The sequence below is a fragment of the Chaetodon trifascialis genome, chromosome 7, assembly GCF_039877785.1.
Source record: "Chaetodon trifascialis isolate fChaTrf1 chromosome 7, fChaTrf1.hap1, whole genome shotgun sequence".
NCBI classification, from domain to species: Eukaryota; Metazoa; Chordata; class Actinopteri; order Chaetodontiformes; family Chaetodontidae; genus Chaetodon; species Chaetodon trifascialis.
This window is the reverse complement of record NC_092062.1, coordinates 12854881-12879909: the sequence shown is the minus strand read 5'-3', so window position 1 is coordinate 12879909 and position 25029 is coordinate 12854881. Positions and strand designations below refer to the sequence as shown.

Below are 25029 nucleotides of genomic sequence, written 5' to 3'. Positions count from 1 at the left end.
TGGACCTGTGATAGAAAATACGAAGTTGTTCCTCTCTTACAAAAAACAAAAAAACAAAAAACAAAAACTAGCCGTTATATTGGTGGAGAAATTATGGAAATGCCGCAGATTTATTCAATTTTGATGTGCCAACTCGCAGGAGACAGCATAATGGATACCCACCGAGTGTGAGAGCAGGAGCGGATTTTGGGAGCCCAGTTTGAGTGCCGCTATCTCCTGAAGTTGGATATCTAATCACTGCAATGACCGAGTCTTCCAAACCCCCTTCAGGGTAAGTCCTTCAAAATAACCATAGACTAATTAAGGGAATTACATATCCTTTTCTGACATCTTGTGTAACTTTAAACGAACTTTCTAGACAATTAGTCCTATTTAATCTCGGGGAAAAAACCTGCCTGGCTACTAAAAAACTGCGCAAGTTCTCCGTTACGTTCGTTATATTTGCGTCATGTCTGGGTAAACGGCCCCACTTTGTGCAGAAACCATACTTATCACTGTTCGTTTGCTCACTAATATTTTCCCGATGATAATATACTGTTTTATCACTTATGACTTAACTAATATTTGTTGGGAAACTTGTGCTTAAAGTCAGGTAACGGTTGTGTGTCACGGTTGCCATTAACCGGCGTTCTTCTGGATAACAGCGGTTCAGTCCACGTTGACTTTCAGCCTCTTGGTGAATGGTGAAGGGCGTCCACAGTCCCACTTGAAAAGCATTGTAGCCCATAGACAGCACTGACAACAGAGAGAGTTCCAGCAGCTCCATCAGCCTCCTCTCCCTTTGCCACTCACACACAATAAGTCCCAGCAGCTCTGGACCAGCAGTGCAACCGTGTGGTGTAGTTTGAGTGGAGAGAAAATTGTCTTGGCCTTTCTGCTCCACAATGTGCTTATAACTGTGTTGTTTGGTCACACTAACATGTCACAGCAGTATCACTGTAAACTGATGAAATCCATTTAGCTGCTGCAGTCTCAGGCTCCTTGTATTGTGCATGCTGGCTTGCTGTCATGTCTTCCTTGGGCTCCTATGTTATTAGTAACACCTGTGCTTTTCCTGCTATGCAAATTTTATGGGAAAGGGCCTTTTTGTCAGTAGTAGAGGACAATATGGTGCGGTAGAGATGTATTTCCATTAGTTTAACCTCTTTCGCATATGCCTTGGGGAGTGCATGGAGACACATGGCCTGACTACATTAACAAATAACTTTGTATCATCAGTGAGTGTATGTTCAAGTTTGGGAGTGATGTATATGGTACTGCTCATTCAGTGCAGTGTTCTTAAGGGAGGTAAACACTTCTCGATCTCTTAGATGTCATTGTGATTCAGAGAAGTAGATGTTTGGGTTGTCTGCCCTGGATTATGTGCAACAAGTGTCTGATTTGTGTTTTCATTTCATATGCATAAAGTGTGTGCTAACTTATTTGGTCATTTCTAATAATTTCTCATTGACAGAAGGCTATGAGATAAAACATTACACTGAAGCCTTCAGTTACCTCAGTTTTGAATAATTAACAGGTACAATACAATACAATACAATACAATACAGGTACATCAGTTAAGTTAGAGTTATGATGTCTTTCTGAGTGTCTCACTGTCCAGGTATGATCCTGCATCAGAACAATTATGTGCTACTTGGGTGATGATTATGGTAATCACTGTGTACCACAGAGCCAAATGTTGCTGACTTCATCAAATCTTGAGTTAGCATTGTAATTATTGGTAAAGACGAGATGTGTGTTGGTCCTGTGTCATTGTAGAGGGCTCACCCCTTTTGTCTAGCACGCATTACCTCTTCAGGACACCCTAAATTACTCAATCTATACCATCCGTGTGGGCTAAAGGCTGAACAGCAGTAGGGAGGAGTAGAGAGTGATACTGTGTGACAGAGTGTCGATGAGGGGAATCGAAGTTTGATCCATTTCTCCTCTGATCTTTCAAGCAAAGATCCCTTTAACCAGATACACTAGCGATTTCAGACACTCAAAAGCTTTTTGGCCAAATCAGAAAGTAGACTGGTCACAGAGTCAGCTGGCAGTGGAACCAGAACGCCTTTTCATCCAGTCAGTGTGTGACATTTCTGTCCATATAAATCACCATGACAACACCCTTTGTGCTGTGATCTCTCTTTCGTCATCACACAGGGAGTAGCTACTTAACTACATAACCTGGTCCTAGTGAACCACAGCTCATAAAAACCATGCACACACACACACACGCTCACGTGCACGCTCATGGAGCGGACAAATGAAGAAGAGAGAGACTGCCCTTTTGAGTGAAGTGAAATTCATTTGTACCTTGCCATTGAAATCTGACTAGTCTGTGTGTGTGTGTGTGTGTGTGTGTGTGTGTGTGTGTGTGTGTGTGTGTGTGTGTGTGTGTGTGTGTGTGTCTCTCAGTGGTTAGCCAGCCTGAGTGTGTACTTCAGGGGTGCTGGAAAGGTAGACTGAATGAAGCTTGGTTTAGTTTTATACTGTAAGCCTCTAATTAAGCATCAACACTAAAGGCAGGTTCCTCCCATCCCAGAGACTAAATGAGGACTGATTTTTCAAAGTGCACTGAGATCAAGATTATCCCAAATCTGGCAGTTTGCTTCCTCACCTCACCTCACCTGAACCTGTTTTTGTTTTTTTTTTTTAGAATATATTTGTGGCATATGAAGTGAACTTGGCTTGAACATCACGTATGGTGCAGTAATTACATTTAGACTACTAATAGTAGCGGTAGTCCTCACTGTCTCTCTTTAAGTATGCAGCATCCACAGCCGTCTTAATTAACACTCTGGTGTTTTCCTTTGCATGTCTGGACCTGGTGATTATGTGTGTCTGCCTATGTTTGTGTGTTGACTGAGCTTTAGTCCAGAAACCTCTGATTAATGTGGTTTCGTTGCACGCTCTTAATTTTAGTATCCACTTGCACTGGAGCAGTAAGTAAGCAACAGACTAATATAAATAAAATGAGCAAGAAATAAAAGGCTCAAATAAATTCTAAATTTATAGCATTCCTCACTCACGTTTTTTTTAATCTTCAAAGTGTTTTACCATGCTGTTACAGGTTTAATAGACTGTTTTTCTGTCTGTCTTTTCTGGAGACACAGTCACTAGTGACGTCAGAGCTTACTTTGGTCTCATGGTTTGGTCCCCAGTGATGATCAACCACCCACACCCTTGCTGAGACAAACATACTTGTTGCCATTTAACACCACCCAGGCTTGGTGCCTTTCTTGTGTCTAGATTTTGCTTTAAAGTGTCTCATGAAGTGCAGAGAATATATAAAAAAAAGAACCTTACCACTCTTGACATCTGTATTTGTGCTGCCATCTGCCTCACTGTTGGGAGGTCATGCATTTTATTTTAAATGCATCTGTTGTTTGTTGCAGACTCGTTTCTGTGTGTATTCGGTTTTAAAACACACCCACAGGAAGACCGAGTTGACTGATTTTACAGATAAATACAGTATAGGATTAGAAATAACTGTCCGTTTATCCTCAGCACACACCCAGAGATGATTATTGTTTACCAGCTGTCTTGTTTGTGCGTACATGCGTGCCCGTGTGCACTCGTGCTCTGTCTATGGAGGGAGATCAACACCAGTTGCTAGCTGCAGCGTAAATGAATTTGAAACTGTGCCCACTGGACTAAAATGTCAGACTTGCCCTTTGCATAGTATCTGAACCCCATATGTGTCTGCCAGTCCATACGGTTTCTTAAAATACTCTCAGATATTTGGTGTTGCAAGATAATGTTATCCCTTAGTGCTGTGTTTTATATGTCAAATGATGGGAGATTTTGAGACAGATGCAGACACTAGCTCCCCACCCAACACATCCCTCCCCAAATCTTCTCTGTTTAGAAGTTGAATGTTCATGTGGTCAGCCACTGGCTCGCCACTGCAGACTAAGGTACATCCCTCTTTTTCTGTCTTTTACTTGAACACTATACTGTATTTACTTTTAGTCTATGTGGTCACATCTGGATATTTAGGGTTATTTTTATGATGGGTTAAATTTAACTCCTGTGAAAATTGACATAGGCAAGAGAGGGAATTTGAGGCTATGCGTTGTTGGCAGCGGTGCAATATGTATCTGGTAATGTCTGCATCCATTCCACAGGCCACCCTGTTTTAAATAGAGAGGGCGTGGATGCGGTGCTTCCACATGCTTGTTCTGCAAGGACAGAAGCTTGACCAAAGTACACAGAGAGTGAACATGTTAGGTCTAAAGCTTTCAGTATGACCTTTACTCAATTTATGTATTTTATAAGGTTCATGGTTCTGAAACTTTGTTCTCTGAATGATTTCGTCCTCAGAATGCATAGGATTAAATAGTTAACTTCTTGAATTAAGCACTTCAAGTGCTACCCTTACTCGCATTTAATGCAAACTTACAATCTTTAATTAATCTGTATGTCATTAACAATTACAGCAATGCATGTTGTGGTTAATATTCCAAGAAGGAGTTTGTTACAAAACCTAGCACAGTAGGATGTAATTAATGGGTCCTTGGTCTGTGCACAAATCAGACTCTGTGAATATATTTACCCCAAAGCCATGCCATGATACAGTGGAAACATTTGAGACATCTAGACCGGCTGTATTTATAGACGGTCATGCTTCACGGGCCCACTACATTATCCACTCTATTCTTTGCTATTTGCCAACCTCTGTCCTCGGTGAAAGAAAGCATTGGCAGACACCTTTAACAACAAAGTATGCCTGTGTGTCAGTCTCACGTATCTTCAGCACAGTGTATCTGTCTGTACTCTTAATATGCAGCTGTTATGGGCTGCTCAGATTTATTTCTGGAAGCCTGCAGTCATATGTTACTCACGGTGGTATGTGGGTTTGTCAGAGAGGAAGACAGACGGCCTCCATATGTGTTTGTGCAGATTAGACGGACTCCTTTAACACCAACTGACAGCCATAGCAGTGATATTACGTGATAAGGCAGAGGTGGTGGAGGACACTTTGCCTTGCACAAGTTGTGCTTTTGCATGTTTTTTTTTTACCACTTTGTAGCACCATGTCAGCAATTTAGCAACAGTCCTTTGTCCTTTTCAAGCAGTAATCACTAAACCATTACAGACTGTTAGCCGGGAGCACGTGTAATTTTAGGTGGCATGGATCTCGTGAAGTGTTGTCTTTCTCTTAAGAGGGCATTAATGAAAGCTAAAAAGTTATTTCTTTTCTGATAACATGATGGTAAAGGAAATAGAAAAGAAATTAAAAATGCCCTTTATTTGCAGTTGTTTTTCTTTTTGAAAAAGAACAAGTTTGTTTTAGTGGTGAAAACCTCATTGAGGATATTTTACTGTAGTTTTTCACTGATTTGCATTACATGTTTTTCATATCGAAGGATCCTGGAGTATGTATTAGCTGTGAAAAACCAACAATATCTCTAACATAAGTGTTTTCCTCTTGCCTCTCCAGCAGGAGCTCTCTCTAATTGAACAAACAGCTTCGGGAATAGAAAACAGACTAATTATCATTTCCTGCTGTTCTGCTTCTACATTCCATCTCTCCTTCCTTTCTTCTCTAATGTTTGACTCCACCCATCTGCCCTTTTCTATTCCCTTTCTTGTTTCTCTCCAGCCTTATGGGGCTTTGTGCCACCTGAGATTCCCTCATTCCTCCCTCTTAACCAGGCTTTATGGCCACTTGAGCTGGTGCACAGCTCAATATGTTTGTGCACCATGAAATGTGAATGCTTATGTGACTCAACAACTGATTTAATTTTCTCTCCTTTAACAAGATTAATTCTGAAGTTATCATTTGTATTAATTAGAAAACAGTTTATTTGGAGCTGTCAGAGGATCAACACCAATCGTTAAGATCAACTGATAAATAAGGGCTGCAAAAGGAACTAGCTCATAACTGAAATGCAGAGTTGCCTGACTTTTGCATGAAGCATAATGAATGTTTAGTACACCTGTTTTTCCATGACTGTCCAGAAACACATGTTTTTTCCAGCTGTTCAGAATGAAGGGTAAATCAACTTCCTGATTCTATTCTTGGAGTATTATTGTTGTCTTGGAACAAGGTTTCGTGTTAAACTGTTAAAGCACGCCTCTGTGTCACTGGTCACAAGTGGACAAGATGACTGTGGTGGTCAAAAGAGAGAATAGGGTAGGGTGGGGTGGGGTGGGGTGTGGTGCTGTTACAGTAAGTGGATTTCTCCACTTCAATATGAAACAGATACTCTTGGATGACTGGTGGCTGACTTAACCCAAGGTCATTGCAGTACATACTGAATGTAAACCCTTCAAATAGCTGTAAGGAGTGTAAGCAACCTAATTGATCCCAAAGAGTAAGAATTCATTTATCACCTGTGGTGTGGTGTTGTCTTTTCATCTCCCTTGGGTCATTATGTTACTGTTACTGACTGCACTCCTGTTGAACAGATTGTGCTGAGCCTTACAATGGTTGTTTTAACAGTGGTGGAGAAGTCCTCACTTGATAATCAGGTAATCCAGGTTACACGCATCCTGATAAATAATTTCAAGACTAACATATTCTTATTATACTGGGACTTCATATAAACACTGCAGTGTACAGACGATTTGTGAGTCAGGTTTGATACAGTGTGTAACAGAGTAGCGGTTTGTATGCAAATGCAGTGAAATAATTGCACGAGGGGCAGTCCAACTCCAAACGTTAATGAGTTAATCATTCAAATGCTGGATGGTTTAAGATTGTATTCAAAGTGCAACCGCACAGTGTTACCATGGCATGGTATTTGGTTACTTTTTGGCCAATAGTGGAACCAAATGTTGTCACGCTAGTACAATAGCCCCAAATGTCACACATACAGATTTTATATTATTGGTTAAATGGATAAAACAAGGACAGTTTAGTACTTTTATGAGCTACAGTGACAATTTAGTCTTTTGTGATCAGTTTGTTGATCTCCACCTTAGAGCAAGTTAGATGGTTAGGTAATTACTGCATATGCAAACTAACATGGAAAAACAGGCTCATGCTGTGATGCCTTGTTTGACCCTGGGTTTGTGACATTTGGTCAAACTGCTGTTGTCCTACATAACTTAAGGTGCTTTATTGACTTAGGAGAATTTTCATTATGTTGAAACTCGTCTTGTGGAAGGGTGTTTTTCAAATTCAGAGTTAGCAGATTATCTTATATACGGTGTCATGTAATATAAATGTCTCATCGGCCATCCCCGTCCATCGTTATGCACTGCATGCATCCACATACGCAGCATTGTTAAAGGTTCCGTGTAGAGTTTTAGACCTCTAGTAGAGATAGTGGATGAGTGAGTAGAGATGAGTGGACCCCTGTTTTGTTTATCTTGTGGATGCGCACGAGGATACGCATGTACAAGCGTGGCTGAGAGTATACAAAATACACAGGCCTATCTCCCAATGGTTTAACACTATTCCACTGATCTACAGGTGGTGGTAACACTCTAAAATATACTGCAATGTACCAGCGAAGGCAAGGAAGAGGAAGATATGGATGTAAACAATACAGGAATTAAACACAAAATAACTGGTTTTGCAAATGTTGTATGTGGAAGGAAATGCACACAACACTGTTTTGGTGAGCAGCATTGAATATAAACATAAGCTTTTGGGTGTTTACAACAAAACTCCACACCAGACCAATCAGAAAAGCATCAAAATTGATGTCATTTTTCCTTTAGAAACTACTACAAAAGACTAAAGCAAAGGTAAAGTTAAATCACCACAGAAAGCTGGAAATGAAACATAAATATGTCTACCGTTTGCTCTTCAGTGTGCTCTTATTTATGTACTTTTTGCTTGGCTGTAGCTGTCGGGCCGGTGGTGAGGTTTTGGTGGACCACCTCTGTAGTGTGAATACAGAGGGTCAGACTGGCATTATCACTGAACCAGTTTACTTGGCATTGCAGTGGGGTGGGGTTTTAACCACATGGCTGGTAATATGAGCATCACGGCATATGCTGAACCAGGAGGCTGCGTGCCTAGCAACTGCAAACAAATACTTTACTCGGCTCATATGTCTCCAGTGCTCGCTTCTAAAACAGAATGTCTTTAGCTCTGTCTTTTCCTCTGTCTGTTCCTGCTCTTTTCTGCATCTCTTTCGGTTTCTCTGGGTCACTCACTCATTGTTCATGCATCCAACATTCACAGCTGTTACTAAGCTGAGGTCTGCACTCTTTCGCAGTCAAGTGGTGTAAGTACAGGTTGCCATGGGGACACCATGACATTGAAGGGGTATGCTTGTGAGGTAGGAGGACAGTGTATGTGAGGGAGTGGCAGAGGGTCCAGGATGCATGTCATTCGCAGTGTCCAATGCACAACAGGAGGTGAAAACTCAAGTGTGCACACAGACAACTGTGGCCTTAGTTGTAGTGTTTGTATGCTTCCATGTAAGTGGGTGGGTGTGTTCTTGAAGTGGCACTCAGGAGTAAACCATGCTTACTTTGTTGATGTTTCTGCTCTTGGCTGAAGGTATGCCCATGAATCAAGGCCATTTTGAAAATGGCTTTTTGCATTCATTTAGCAACTTAACAGAATGATGTTATAATCTTTTTAAATTGCTTTGAGTTCATTCTGCTGTCTGATACTCTTACAGTACTACTACTAAACTATGTAGAGCTTTAGGCTCAGTCATTTGCTCAAGGATGTTTTGAGCTCAGGGATTGATTGTGATCAAAGCATGAACCATACCATTCGTAGCCAACCCCTTCTACCAACTGAGTCCCCAAAAGTGGAAACATGACTGTGTGTGTGTGTGTGTCTTGAATACCAACAGGTAGTCTTTTTACTTGTTAAAGGAAACATCTTGCAGCATAGTTGAAATCTTGTCTTTTACAGTATGTTTGTGTTGCTGAAACAGAGGAACTAGTGACATTTATCGTTGCATCAGTCCTCATGATATGCCATCGAGCCATTGTTTATATTCTCAGGATGCACAAAGGTTTTCATAGTGAATGTAGGTCAGTCAGTGCTGTGTTTTTGGCCAATTAATGTGCTCCACTCCCAGTTGCTTTTCTTTATTTGAGTATGGTGCCTCATTGTTTCAGTGATTCTATTGTCTGACTGTGAACACACTCTCATCTGAGGGGATGTCCATGTCTCTGACTGGGGACACGTCTGGATGTCTCTCTGACTGACTTCATGAAAGTTTGTGACTCTGTCTGTTGCCTTAAATCATGGTTTCATTGAATCACATCCACAGCATGCTTTGTTGTTTAAAGTAGGTCTGTCTGTCTGTCTGTCTGTCTGTCTGTCTGTCTGTCTGTCTGTCTGTCTGTCTGTCTGTCTGTCTGTCTGTCTGTCTGTCTGTCTGTCTCTTTATTTTCTCACGCGGTCTCATTTGTCATTTTTATATCAGTGCATTGTGAGCATCAGCAGCAGACTGACCAGTTTTTCCACACTGGAATTGCTGACTGGATCCTTAAAGAAGTGAATAAAATATTATGAACATACAATAATTGAATTTATCTTTTTTAGATTAGACGGAAGCCGCCAAGTTGAGATAGCAGAAAATTGGTTTCAACTAAAAAACAGACCACTGGGAAGTTGATTTGGTGGAGTTGGTGCTGACAGAGAACAGTTCAAAGCACAAACTAATATATTCCGTTATTTTTCTAAGACCTTCCAGAGAGGGAACTTTTTAGTCTGTGTTTCCATGGTTGGGATAAATACAGTCATTGACATTTACTTCTTTCCCCAGCAAAAAATAAAAACCTTAAGGTAGTCTCCAGCATGTCTGAGCTGTGTTATGTAATTTAACTTCACAATAACAACAGTAATTTGACTGTGACATCCATGGATTTGCATTGTACACGTATTGCACTGATCTCACCAAACCTGTAATTTGAAGAGCATTTCATTTTCGTTTCTCCATCCCTCTGTGGGACAGTTTTGAATCAGGTTTTTTTTGTTTTGTCCTGTATTCACACTGATCTGTTTCTTCACACAAACCAAACAACACATGCACACAAACGCATTTATCCTAAGTGCCTTGATCAGGAGTGAGCATGGTTGTATTTGGGTCAGGGAGGAGGCAGCCTGACATACACACACACGCACACACACACACACACACACACACACACAGATATTGAGGCTAATCTGTTAGAGACTAGCACACAGACAGCAGAATAGGATGATTGTTAGGCTGTGTTTTGGCTTATGTCTTCACACTGTTAGCATTGCTAACTATTCACTGAGAACAAAGGTGCAGTTATGACAGTTTGTGCCCACTTAAATGTTACACTAACAGATATTCTGTTCCGTTGATCAAATATTGTATTGTATAAATAATAAATGTATTCATCCAAAACCCTTGTGAGTCTGGAATAAGACCAGCTGGACTGTAGTATCACTAACTTAAAAAAACATTGACTTGCACCCTTTGCCATTAACAATGACATAAACACCTGAATCAAACATGTGTCACAGCTGGATTATTACTCCTCCCTCAACATATTGATTAATACCTGGCAAGTAGCATTATCTCAGAAATGCACTAGTAGGAGCTGCAGTGCTAAATTATTATAATCATAAAGCTGGTGTCGTAGTTTTATAAATATGCCTTTGCTATGTTAATCTTTATGATGAAGTGTCATAAAACACAACACAACACACAACTGTCTCCAGCCACATTTACTGTGGTTAGGTGAATAGAAATGAGAGTGCCCTGCAGCTGACAGGTTGTGCTTTTCTTATGTGAAGATGCCAGAAGTTTTACAATAGATATAGTGTAAGAGGTAATAGTTTTCAAAGTAACAGCAGCTTCCACACTATTTTCCACAACTGCATCATCTTTGTTTGAGCATCATTTCAAGTGCCTCTCTTTGTTGGAGAAGTTAAGTAAAGATAAGTAAATGTTTTGAACCAGGGGCTACTTTTTCTTGTTTAAACTAAGTTTGGTGGGTGATGGAAGGTATGCACACCTCATCTGTAATATTTCCAAAAAACACTGTTACATTAGTTCCATTCTGTGTGTTACCATGAAATGCTATTTGATTTACCGACTGGTGAGACCAGGAAAACCAACCAGTCTGTGTTGTATTAATTCATAACAGAGGACATCATAAATGGAATTTTTCTGTTCATGTTGTTTTCCGCTATACTCATAACTGCTCACATGATGTCCAGGATGATTTTACCACAAGCCATGTGAGTCTGCAGCACCTTTGGCAGTTTCAGATGAATTCAGCATCTGTTTGTTTTAGATTCTTACTTGTTAAAACGAAAAGCTAACAGATTTGATACAGCACAGTGAAAGAAATATATCCTTGTTAATGCTGTTTAGTCAAGTGAGAAGAACTGAGTGGTTCCGTAAGATCCATTAGTAACCTTCTGTGTGTGTGTGTGTGTGTGTGTGTGTGTGTGTGTGTGTGTGTGTGTGTGTGTGTGTGTGTGTGTGTGTGTGTGTGTGTGTGTGTGTGTGTGTGTGTGAGAGAGAGAGAGAGAGAGAGAGAGAGAGAGAGAGAGAGAGAGCTAGAGAGAATGTGTGTGAGCCCATTTGTAACTCAGTCCCTGTAGAGGCTCAGCTCTTACTGCCCCCCTGTGCGAGAGCAGGGTTTCCTGCTCTTCATTCTCTGCTTCTTCCTTACTCTCTCGCTCTTTCTCTCTCTGTTTACGCTCGCTCATTCTAACTCTGTGGGAGATGGAGCTTTCCCTAAAAGAGTCTTTGTGCATGTTAGAGAGAGGGGAAGAGAGAGAGGGAGAGTGAAATGTTATGGTGAGACAAACAGCAAGCGAGAGGGAGAGAAGGATACTAGCTGCCTGTGTTAAGCCTGGCCAGGGCCCAGTCCCACACTTCCACAGAACCCAGTTCTGTTTACTTTACAGACTCACCAGAAAAAACAGAGAAATCTCATGTATTTGCAGGTCCCTAAGCTGCTCATGAAAATCTTTTTCTTGTGCGTAAAGCCTATGTTTACAGATAGTGGTTAGAAATGATCTGCACGATGATTAGACTCTTGACCAGATTATGATCAATGCTGTCAAGCCCGTAAGTATAGTCTGTCAGCTCCATGATGTAGTCACAGAAAAACTTTCTGCATTGCATATAAAGTTAATGACACGATGGATCTTGTTGGTGAGAGTTAGCTGATATCCGACTTATCTGTTAATGTTTAACTGTAGCCAGGTTAGAGTCCGCTCACCATGCTATGTTCACATGCATTCTTCAGTCGTAGCCTTTGCACTGGGCAGGAGCACCTTGAAGGATACTGGATCATACGCTGCTGAATCAAATACGCACATCCTCTCGGAGAGGGTGGGTAATCCTTGGAACTGGATTTCTAAACAATCTTAGACTTTTGGGACACTTAATCACAAGGACTGTTTTTGACGTGAGTGGGCTGTTTTTCTTTTGTTATCTGCGGCTAATATTTGTGCTGGTGAGACTGAGAGGGAATGTGTGCCTGCTGAAACGTGTGCTATACAATAGTTATTTGCCATTGTTAGCAGAAGGAAGTGTTTGATTTCTGACTAATCAGCCTTCTCTGTCAGGTTAAGTACAGTTTATGTTGAGCCGAGGTCAAATGTGCAGATAGCAGCATATCGTCGCCAGCATGTCATTGACATCTGACACATCTCCACCCATACAGGGGGAGCTGTGGTTTGGGTGTTTCTTATCTGTTTTGTATGTAACTAATAAATAATACCTTATGACCAAATACCTTATGACTCTGAATATTGCTGCTTTGAATTGTTTTTGGTGTTACAAGTCCAAAATTAACATTTTATCAGAAGGTTTCAACCACTTTTGTAAAGAACATGACTGTGGCATCTCACTCAGCCTAATATTCATATTTTAGTATGAAGACATTGTTTGAGTGTGTCATTAAAAAATGCCCAGACATGGAATAAGATTTGATGAGGAAGTTGTTTGTGTTAAAGTAAGGCTGTTAATCATTTTCCGTTAGTGGAGTGTTAGGAACAGATGCAATAAGCAGCCGCTCTGGCCTGGATTGTCTTGATGACCAAATGCGTTCGATCCCAGCATATATGTAGACTGTTCTGTAATCTGTGAAGACGAAGGTTTTGTCACAAACAGAAACAGAAAGACAGAAAAAAGTCATTGGTAGTCATGCTGCTGTTGAGGTGGTGGCAGTCAATTGTGTTCATTAGGCTGTTGTGCTATATTTTAAGACTGAACTTAAGAACAACAGAAATGTCTCAGAGAAATGAAAATTATCTACACAATTAAATTAAAGAATGTGAAAACAATACATACAGATTGATCCTTGATTGACTTAACAAATTGTAAATATGATAACCAAGCACAACGTGAAATGAATGCACACCGTCCTAAAGTCCGACACAGACAACCTGGTACTATATAGTAAACTACAGATAATCTCCTCTGTGTATCTTTGCCATTATCTCTCAGCAGGAGAATGAAGGCACGCGCCCCACCTCCACCACAGGCCCCTCAACCCGCCCCACGCCACATCTTCAGAAACACTGTACCTGATGGGGGAGGGACATCAGGCATGGACACCAAGGAGAACATACTGAGACCCACTGTGGATTTACTGCTAACCCTACCACAGGGATACCAGACTTCTGTAACCGAGGATGGCAGGTGAGAGGGGCGCACAAGCACACATTCACTCAGGGTGCATTACTCCCTTCCCAATGGCTTTTGTTCAGTGTGCTGAATTGCATTGTTTTAAAATTGCCTTTAAAATGTCTCTAAATACTGTGTTGCAAAAGGTCCATCCATCCATATTTACATTAAATTATCTGTAATTATAAGGATCTTAGCTATTGCGTAGTTGAGCAATATGATTTTATATTGCGACCTTCATTGCCAGTCACCAGACAGTCTGAAACCTGTTGTCGCCTCTGGGTCTGTTTGGGTTGCTGTGCCAGTGAGGCCTTGTCAAGGGGTCCAGTTCCCAGTATCAGGAGAAGCTTTGTCCCAGAGAGTTGACAGATGAAGGCTAACCAGCTATAGCTCTCTGCCCCTAATGAGGCTCGCTCCTCTGGGGCAGAAAATCAGGATTCCTCCCACGCAGAGAACAGCGAGGTGCTCTTTAATAACTGTAGATAAACTTGAGGCCAGTAGGTGTCTCTGTGCTACTTCTGATGTGTAGTTTTTAACCAAAAAGGAAACTTTTAGCATTTTACTTTAAAACTATTTCAAAAAGAAGGTACTCTATATGTAAGGTAAAGCTACGTATAAGACAGTGATATTGTCGTCAGGTGTCTAATATCCTTATTCTGGATCATTTCTGAGAGAGGAATTTATGATATTACATTTTAGCTTCAGGTGGGCAGAGTTCACCTTCTGACACAGTGACTGACATGGCCATAGATAAGATAAGACAAGGCCGAGGTGATAGTGTAATTAGTTTATTGTGTGTCCATAAACAGTTAAACCAGGTGAAAATAGTTACATATTTGTAAATATTGTATCTTTAGTTGAAGTTCAGTTGAAAAAATATGTGTAGATTCCTTATGCATTATCTCAAACATATGTCCCTGTAATGTAAATTGATTGGAAAATGTTCTGATGTTACCACAGTTCAGTTTGTGCCTTTATAGAAATGACCCCCATATTAAAACACAACATGTATTCAATACTACTTTCGATTATTCCTTTCAGATAGTGATTGTGTATTTTTAATGAGCATGCAACTTTCAAAATCGGCTTGAGAAGCACATAACAATTGAGTTGTGGACTGCGTCTGTGTGAGTGATTGTCAATGGTGTCCTTTGTAGTGGTATCCCTCTCAGTTCTGTCATCTGATCTGGCTGTTCCCAGAAAACATTGGAGACTGTCTTTTGGTTTCTTTATCTGAGGATTGACAGGTACTACCTTTGGCCTCTTCGTCAGCCAACCCCCCACAAACACATACAGACACAAAGCAATGAAGCCGACTTCAGAGTTTCACCTGTGGCATGATGGATGAAGTAGTTTGTCATATCAGCACATACTCTGCAATTTGCCTGTCATTACTTCTCTATGCCACTAGGTTTTGTGAGTGCCCTTTCATTTTGGGAGGCTCTTTAGAGCTTCTGTCTAGATAAACCACTCAGGTTAAATCCACAGCTCATGATACTTGGCTTCCCTGCCATCTCTTGTTGTTTTTTGGCCACTGTTATAAATTGTCTGACAAAAGCTATAAAGACAGCCGCTTCCTCTTCGTATCGAAATCAGTGCTTTTGCCATTCAATCTACAGAGTGTCTGGGAAGATAGCTCAGTGTTAAAAATCATATCCTTTGTGTCTATCAATTGGCCATCCTTTCTAAGCGCATCAGGTGTGTCTCTGTTTTCTTGTATGGAGTAATTACTATTCTCTTTACTGGAGCTAAAGCTGCGTAGGCTTTGTAATTCTATCTTTCCTCTTGCCTCCCTCTCTCTCCCCCTCCCTCCCTGCATCTCCTCCTGTGTTTCTTTCTTCTACCCCCCCTTTCACTTTCTCTCTCACCTGCTCTTCTCTCTCTCTTCCTCTCTCAGTAAGCCGCTGATGGACCTCCTGATCGAGCTGTGCAGCCGTTACCACCTGAATCCAACACTGCACAACCTGGAGCTGCTGTCGCCCGAGGGCCACACTTTGGGGTTCAAGCCCAACGCGCTGCTGGGCTCCCTGAACGTGGCCTGTGTCCTCATCAAGGAAAAAGTCTCGGAGGAGAAAGTGGTGCGCAAACCAGCACCCAAAGTGCCAGAGGTGAGTGACCCTGGAGCATGATACTGTGATTGGGATGTTTTTTATGTCATGTGTGTTTCCTTTTTACAGACTTTTTTTTTATGCACGTCATATCATATTGAAAACCTGCTGAAATTACGTGTGTTTTTTGTGGGTTGTGATTGCAGCGACATCTATTTTTTTTAACAAACGAGTGCAAATTAAATAATAAGAGTGTACATGATCACATAAGTTTGAAAAAAAAAAAGCAAAACAAAGCTGCCCATGTTTTGATAGAATGTAGATTAATGTAACCCTGAACACTGGTGAAGAATCGCTTAATACAGCTGTACAGTCTTCATGTACTGTATGCATAGCTCCTTACCATGTTACCTTGTGTAATGTCCCTCCCTCCTTCTCCACTTTTTACCTCTGACTGCTGGCAGAAAGCAAGGCCAGTGAAACTTGTAAGGGCCCATGCTAAGGTAGGAAGCCAGCTGCGATTAAACTGGCTGAGCATGGCATTGAAGTCAGTTCTTATCCACTGTTTTCAAGTGTGCCTTTTTTGTCTTTATTCCTGTCTGTCTTGTTGTAATCTGATTTTACAGTTCACTTGCCTGTCTGAACTTTTTCTGCTGACTCTTTCTTTTTCCCTTTTTCTCTGCCTCTCCTCTGCTCTCCTCCTACAGTTTGAATATTTGATGAGTGCCTTACCTTTAGTTACCATGCATTATTTCTCTGCTCTTCTCAGGGCTCACTGGCTGCTCTCTCTCCCTTTGACCCTGCCTGGCCTCAGGCCAGAGACTGACACTATTTCAGACAGTGCTGTCAGTCATCCCTCTTCTCTTTTGTGTCTGTCTTTTCATTGTTCCATGAGTCTTAGCAGTTAAAATCAACATATTTAAGTGTGATACACTGTACAGTCTGCTGTCAGTTTATTAGATACACCCAGCAGAAGTTAATGCAATCTGATACAACAGTCCTGTAAAATATCCGACCTTCATGAAGGTTAGAATGTTTTGTTTTTACTGGAACTCTTTGAGAAGGGTCTTGATTCAACTTGATCATTCTGGAGGATGCAGATTGTGGTGCTGTTTAATGGTATAGTGTTACATGGGCAAAATGTAAGAAACTTGTTTCAGTAAACTTCATTAGAGATTAACATCGGGATAACATTTTCAATAGTAACTCGAGCCAACAAACAAATGTGTAAACTTTCAGCATCCAGCCAAGTGTTCGATGAAGGACGTCCTTTTTGGAAGGTAACCTTTGACAGCAGCAGCAGCAGCTTGTTACCTTTCACTGGTTCATGAGGAATAAAGCTGAACGAAAATAGAAGTGAGTGGATGGTGTTCTGTATTTGATTTCAATGAGATTACGATAAGATGAGATAAGATAGCTTTATTGATCTCACACTGGTGAAATTAAATCGTTACAGCCTGCTATTTGTGTACAGATTCTAAAAATACTACTGCCCTTATGAGAAAACTACCAATGTGATATATTTTATTGCAGAAATACTATTGAATTGAAAGGACATTGAATTTCACGAGTCTATGTATTATGCACAAATATGTAGAGCTAATAAAAATACTGTTGCCAATATGGATAATAAATAGTGTTATTGCACAGTTGAGTTGAACAATTTAAATATTGCATACGATGAAATGGATAATGCGAGCATACATTAGCATTGATAACAGTAGTGCAAAAAAACCAGTGGGATTCAGCAGATTCAACACCTGAATGTGATATAACTGTAACATTACATTTTAAAATCCAGTTGGCTTTACTATCTCAGGTTGATGCATTGCCATGCACTGATGTGTTTTAGACCCCTAAGAACACGGCTGCTAACTTTTTGAGCACACACCTGATCTGACGGTAGATTCTTGATTGCAATGAAGCCTCTGTCAAGGTACAGAGTTACAGTATGTTATTGCCTGCATCTGGCAAACTACCGGTCAGATTTGCAGAAGACTTGGGCACATGCACACACAAAAAAAACAACCTGTTGATTCAGGAACACCCATGACTTTGTCTAGCACCATCACCCAGCTTTTAAAATACAAAAGCCTCCGACTGCACTTGTCTTATGTGTGATTATTCTGTCATCTATCAACAATAGTTTTGACTGTGAAACAAATGGCTTTCTGTGTGAAGTCACTAGAGCTTGGCAGAAGCCTGCCCTCTGAGTGTTTTCATGTATTTGAAGTGCCTTTCCCTTTAGTGACACATAGCGTTGAATGTCACTTTACTTGAAACACAAAAGCCACAGATATAAAAGCTCTTGACCTATGAGTGTGTGTGTGTGTGTGTGTGTGTGTGTGTGTGTGTGTGTGTGTGTGTGTGTGTGTGTGAGTGTGTTAGTGAGGGAGATTTTTATAGAGGCTGATGTGAACCACTTAGTGGTAAACACTGCTGTACCAAGTTTTTTCTGTTCTCCAGAACAGAACACTATGTAGTGTTCTAAGATTAACGATCTTGATACACACACACACAAGTCCATGATCATATGCATGCACACACATACACACGCAGGCATCATCATCTTTATTCCATTAAATGTTCCTTTTCCTGTCAGCAGCCAAAGTCTAACCTCAAGTTACTCATTATTGAAGTGTCTTTTTTCATTTGCAGTGTCTGTCTCTCTCTGCTTTTCTCCTCGCCACATATTTTACATTCCTTGTTTTGTTTTTTCTCTATAAGAAGATCAAACTCCAAAGAGCATCACAGGTTGTGAGTTGATCATAGGTCACTCATTCATTCACATTCACTGCTCTTTTGTCTTCACAAAATAATTAATATAAATAATGTTCAGTAATGTTTGATTCTTTTTGTCCTTTTTCTTACATCAAGGCCAACTTCTTTGCTTTTTGCCTGTCATAGAGGAAACAAATTAAAATGGAATGGGAAGAGTTCTCCATTGGCCACAGAAATGTGACTGTGACTTTTTACCCCATGCAGTTGTTAGACATTAATGCCCATTTTTTCCACCCCTTTCCCCTCTCTGTGTCAGAAAACAGTGCGTTTGATGGTGAACTACCATGGCAGCCAGAAGGCAGTGTTTCGGGTCAACCCATTGGTACCACTCCAGGCTCTTATACCAATAATCTGTGACAAGTGTGAGTTTGACCCTGCACATGTCCTCCTCCTGAAGGACAGCATCAGTCGCCGCGAGTTGCCGCTGAACCAAACTCTGACAGATCTGGGCATCAAGGAGCTCTACGCACATGATCAGAGACTAGGTAAACCCTAGCCACTTGATTTTGTCTTTGCATTTTCCATTTGGGATTTAGTCACTTTCAAATTTAAACCAAAGGTAGCTCCTATGTCATATTTTATCTGTTGCTCTGCAAATTAATATCATCCCCAAAGCAATTACTGTAGCACATCTAAGACATTTGTAAAACATATGAATGCATATACATATTGAGTAAAAGGGAAGTAAGGGGAGCAAATATATTTTCCCTACCTTTTTACTGTACTATAAATTCAACAGTTTTCTCTAAAATGACCATAAAAAGACAGTTTTACAGAAATGTAACAGTGCTTTATATGCATGATGAGATTAAGAAAGTAACACCACAGAACTTCTGTAATGTTTTTTTTTAATAATCTGTCATGTGAGCTTCTGTTTAGGCATAGTACTGTAAGTGAGCACAAATGCCCACTTGCTATCAGAAGGTTTTATTATTCACTTCCACTCCCTACTGACTGGTTTAGGACTGCCCTCCCTTTGGCATAGCCTCGACACTGATTTGCAAACTTAGATGGGCTGTTTGGAACGAGGGTGTGGTGGCTGGACTGAGACTGAGCCAGAATTTCTACCGTCTACAGAGCATGATACACTGTGGCTGCAGGAAGAAAGAGAACTTTGCTATAGGGAACATAAAGCGTAACGTCAACACTGTCAGTAAAGAGAAAGAAGATGTTTTGTGCCTATTTAAGAAGTATATGTTCTGGATGTCATTTGAAGTCCAGCCATAGGAGCAGCTCATTAAAATGCTTCCTGTGAATTGAGCCACAAAAAACAACATTACATTGTATTCTGCAGTATAGTGTGACTAGCATGTAAATATTGGTTGATTAAGTTTTATGCTGTCAGAGTCAATATTGGTTTAAGCAGCGGCAGGTAGAGCAGAGTATAAACAAAAATATAAGCCTGTGTTGTGCTTCTCACAGTATTTGTTATTTAAATGAACCTTGATAAATGCAATTTGTCTCAGGGGGGTACAGTGATTAGAAAACGCTGTCCTTTATCTAGTAGGAGGTTGAGTTATGCAGTCATTTCTGATAATGGACACCTTGAAGGGCATTATCCCACTTATACCACGGTCACTTACGAAAGAAATAAGTATTAAATCAATTATTAATACGTTAATGTTGTTTTTTACTGTTAAAATCGTAAGTTTTTCACAAGAAGCGGCTGAGCGGACTATTTAATATCTCTCGTTGTGACGCGTTGCCAAGGTAGCCAGCTCTGGCCACAGAACCTGCAGCTCGGTCAGCCACAGCTGTTATATTAGGCCTAATCAGTGGAGGGAATGAGATGATTGCTTAGCTTTATGTCACGTGATACAAAGTATCATTTCAGAGGGCAAGTGCACCTCTTATCGCTTGTGTGTGTCCAGAGGATGATACGAAATTTTGTTTCAAAGAATCAAAGTCCACAGATAGTTTCCTAAATCATTTTTATTGCAAGAAATATTATCCACCATTCACTCTGATCATTAAATGTGTATCAAGCAAGTAAGTCTATCCTAAATCGTTTTTATAAATATTATCCACCATTCACTCTATATCAAGCATGTAAGTAAGTAAGGTCAGCAAGACAGAAAGACAGGCAACGAACTATTTTAAATTAAAAGCAACAGTGCCGTTAATCATGAAATTTGATAGAGATACTGGCATGTCCATCATAGTGGCATTTGAAGGACGGAGATTTAACGTTTGTGGACCCTGATACATGTTGTCTACTGTCTTGCCGTTGTGATAAATAAACTGTGAAATAACGTATGTTAACGTATATTCTGAGTTTCTGTTGCCACAGTTACCAACTAGCGTTTGAGCCAGTGCAATAATTTAGAACAATCAGGCTATTTGACCGGAACTTTTTTATAGGTCTCCTACAACACTTTTTAACGGACACCCTGCAGCCAATCAGAATCAAGTATTCACCCAGACCATGATATAAGGTCCAAGATCCAATATTATAGTTCAGTACTATGGTGACAGTCCACACCCACTGGCATTTATGTTACGGAGTGTCATTGTAGAGCAAAAGCTTGTGCTTTATGGCTACAACATTCATAATTTTTTTATGGTCAAATACTATTATGTAATGGTTCTATATTGGTATTTAACCTTTCACTGCTATGAAGAAGGACACCTAGCATAGATTATTAATGAAGAATAACTAACCTGTAGTTAGTCTCATGAGATTTAATCGATTGTGTTTGATGCTGGTCACTTATCCATAAGTGATTCCTTGTGTTTTTAAAATCTTGTTATGTTTTCCAGTTCTCCTGCCAAAAATGGCTTCTGTCCCTGCTCTTTACCACTCAGGTATTAGTCATGATGAGCCTTGTCTGTCTTAGTGTTGCTGGTTCCAACCAAACGGAGCTTTTAACCCAACGTATTGCTGCTCGCTTATTAACACTGCTTTTTTACTGTGTTGGACATGCATGTTTGCTTGTTAGTCATTTGTCTTTACAGAAATAATTTGCTGGTTTAATGTCATCGTAAGATTGATCCTTGTGTTAACCTCAGCAATCCCCATCATTTTGAATGACTTATTATTAACATATTTTGCCACTGCTTTTGTAGGAATAACCCACTAGTACACCTCTGTCATTTTTTTATCGCTTAGTTTACCTTCCCTCCTCACCTGTCCTCAAGCCTACAGTGTTATCATGGCACATTCTTACTTACTGCTTTGTAGACTGTGAAGGTTAGATGGTGTTTTTTTGAGAAAACTAAAGCTACGGCGCCATCTGCTGCCAGTTCTTTGTGAATAAAAACTAGTTGAGTATACCATTCCAAAGTGCTTTGAAATGACCAATGAAAATGCACACAACATTTTCATTTCTCTTTATCAAATGAAGCAAATGGATATCATAGGAATCAAACCAAATTGGCTTATATGTGAGAGTGCTCTGTAAATTCATAGTATTCTACTCTCATGGCAATCCCACTCTCAATTTTGTCATTATTAACCTATGCACGTCGGGATCAGTTGTCACTCATCTCTGCTCGGTTCCTCGTGGGGTTTTCTCTTAGAGTGAACCTTGATTATTTCATTTGCTTTCATGAGGCACTGACTATCATGTCCAACTCTTCTCCTCCCCCTTTTCTTCTTTGTTTTCTTTTCATAGGCACCATTTGCTCCAGCACTACCAGTTTGGGCAGAGCAGAGAAGAAAGGGCTCCTGGGTATCTTCCAGTTGCGCAAGAAGAAAACCAAAGTAAGACTCTAAAGCTGTGCTGCTTCATTTTTTTGTTTATTTTTGGACAATTTGTTGAATTTACACAAGCACACACACACATGCATACATACACACACGCATACATACATGCATACACACACGGTCATACATACACAATTTTACGTTGTTGAATTAAGAGCAGCATTAGTGCCATCATATCAAAGTTTAGCAGTGATTTATTTGCACAAGTGCCAGAAGAAATATGAGCTTGTGAATTATTAACAAACTAACCTTGAGTGGTGCATGCCATTCATACTTATTCAGATTGATAGCTGAGGCAGGCTAAATGCATGGCTGAACAGTTGAATGCTGCATGTTAACTGTGCCTTCCGTTTGCAGATACAGACAACATCTATGGACATGGATGACTGTGATGATAAATTAATCCAAAATGCAGACACACAATCCAATGTACGTATTACTAACAGATCTGAAGTCCCACTTATCCCACTTACATCTTCTTCCAGATGTGATTAATGAAAAAGTTTTTTTCATCGGGTTCAAAACTTGTCTCTAAAGCATTCCAGTTATATGCTATGGGTGGACAAAAAAACAGGAAAATCTTTACAATGTGATATAAATCACTAACAACAAAAGCTACAAACAAACCTCAAACATTACCACAGGCTTGAATCAACACTTTGACCCTGTTGTTGCACTCACAACAAAAATTGGACTTACCGAACAAAGGTTGGATGTATTTCAGGTCAGTAGTTTTGAGTTTCATCACATGGGTTAGAGAGTTCCTGTTGTTACATCCATGTCTTGCATTGCTTCAGATACTATAAAAGTCTTAAAATAATATACTGTATGTCTACTATACTTTAGTGATGAACCACTAAAAAAAGGCACATTAGAGATGTTCTCTGTATTGGTCTTTTGAGAAATGCTGAGGTGATGTAGGTGTGTAGATGCAGGATGCAGCAGTGCTGGTTGACAAAGCATATCATATTCGTGAATAATATACCCACATTGCGTTTTCTGTTGCAGGCATTTAAGGAGGCAAGTTAGCATGTTAGCATGAGCTATAGAGTCACAATAGCCACATTTACTCTATAGGAAATACACAAGATTGAAATATTTCTTCATGCTGAGGGCCATCTTCACAGCATAAGCCCATGTCACCAAAATTGAGATTGTTGAGTTGTTATACAGACAGATCTCCTCTAGAGGGCAGCAACTGTCTCCAGTAGGCAGTCTTACTGCTCTGTTCATCATTGGTCTAAGGCGGAGTAGTAACAGTGCTGCCATAGTTGTTGCCCACTCTTTAATTTCATACAAATGAGTACTGGATAATGAAATGGCTGTAGAGAATAGTGTTACATAGTTGTGTTTGTAACTTTTATCCTAAAGTCACAGTGAATGAGGGAGTGTACAGTACAATGTTGGTAGGTGGGAAGATTTGACTAAATGTCAATCGCCTAAAAATAAAGCTTGAATCATAGGTTTTTGATAATAAAAACATTAGCAAATTAAAAAAAATAAATATCTTTTTTTTAACCAAAATATAAATAACTCCCCACATCTGCTGCAGTGTGTACATCCTTGTTACACCAGACCTACATTGAGATGCAGCATTCAGCAGCTCTCTACCTGTTATGTCCATAACTCAATCATGCTAATCTCATTTTGAAGCCATGAACCCCGGTTCAGCAGCAGCCACTGTGGCTCACTTCAGATCAATATGGCCTTTGATTGTATTAGCTGTAAAAACACTCACTACGCTTCTGGATCAACTTCTACACCCTTCTTCCTCTTTGTTCGTAGTGTTTCCTTCAACACAGAGCACCTACTTGCCATTGTTATCCTCGTCTTCAGGGCTTTGTGCTCCTCCTCATCTTTTTAATGTCTCCCTCAGATGCTTCTGACTATATGTCTTCTTTTTGAAATAAATAACAATAAAGGAAAGGAAATGAAGAGGAAAAGCATATGGCAGCAGAGCATGAATTACATATTCAAACTACCGTAACTACTGGAGTATATGTAACATTTGCTTTGTTTGAGTATATTTAAAACATTAACGTCTTTATTTATATTGCTGTATCTCTGCCATGTTGCCCTTTCTAGTCAGCTTAAATGCAGCTGGACTTTTCCTCTCTGATATGATTGTTTCTCATCCAGGGACTGTTATCAGACCACACACATGCATCCATGCACACCAGCAAACACACACATATAGACACACAATGTTATCAGCCTGAAGGCATCAGATTACCCAACCTTGGCTACATTAGCACTAAAAGCCCTGCCTCTTATCTCTAATTGTTCATTAGGGGCTAAACTACTGTGTGTGTGTTTGTGTGCGTGTGTGTGTGTGAGTGTCTGTGTGTGTGTGTGCCAGTGTGTGTGGTCTTAAAACACTAACATGGTCAGAGAGCATCATGCTATAGGGCAGTGCTGATTCTGAAGTAAACCGACTTGAAATATCGAGAATTAACTTTATTTTTTATTTTTTATTTTTATCTTAATACACATATTGATAAGTATAAGTAACAGAAACATCTCAGACTAGCAAACTGACCCTAACCAGTGGCCTGAATTTGGTCCCACTTTTAGGAATCAATAGAGGCAACAATTTGGGAGCCTCACAACAGTGAAAGCATTTTTCAGACCTCAATCCTCCAATACCACTCATATCCAATGATTTGCCCACCAGTAAACATGACTGTATATGAAGAGACTTGAGCAGATGGTGGTTTTCTGTGATTTCTCTTTGACATAAATAGCTTTGGTGATTTTACAACTCTAACCACAGATCAAGGTGCATTTCAAGCAAATAGATATTAAGTTACAACATAAAGATGCTCTCAGCTCATGAACCAAAAGTCCTTTGCGGCTAACACACATTAATATGTACTGTATCAGTCTCAACTGGTGCAACACATAGCAGGTGAACTGTCATCTGTATATGTGTCAGTGCAGTGCTCCTATTATTTTGGTGAGA

The 25029-nt window shown here is 40.2% G+C and overlaps 1 protein-coding gene across 2 annotated transcripts in view; it reads left to right on the top strand.

Moving 5' to 3' along the window:
* cobl (cordon-bleu WH2 repeat protein) overlaps positions 1 to 25029 on the top strand; it is a 53202-nt gene that overhangs the window by 209 nt on the left and 27964 nt on the right. Inside the window, exons 2-8 of one of the 2 annotated variants that reach the window (XM_070965951.1) lie at positions 140 to 271; positions 13353 to 13547; positions 15430 to 15640; positions 18618 to 18846; positions 21122 to 21166; positions 21976 to 22064; positions 22425 to 22496. In XM_070965951.1, the coding sequence (XP_070822052.1) occupies positions 243 to 271; positions 13353 to 13547; positions 15430 to 15640; positions 18618 to 18846; positions 21122 to 21166; positions 21976 to 22064; positions 22425 to 22496 (870 nt within the window). In that variant the 5' untranslated portion in view covers positions 140 to 242. The remainder of the gene's footprint in view (positions 1 to 139; positions 272 to 13352; positions 13548 to 15429; positions 15641 to 18617; positions 18847 to 21121; positions 21167 to 21975; positions 22065 to 22424; positions 22497 to 25029) is intronic. The other variant, XM_070965952.1, reaches the window with a different exon arrangement.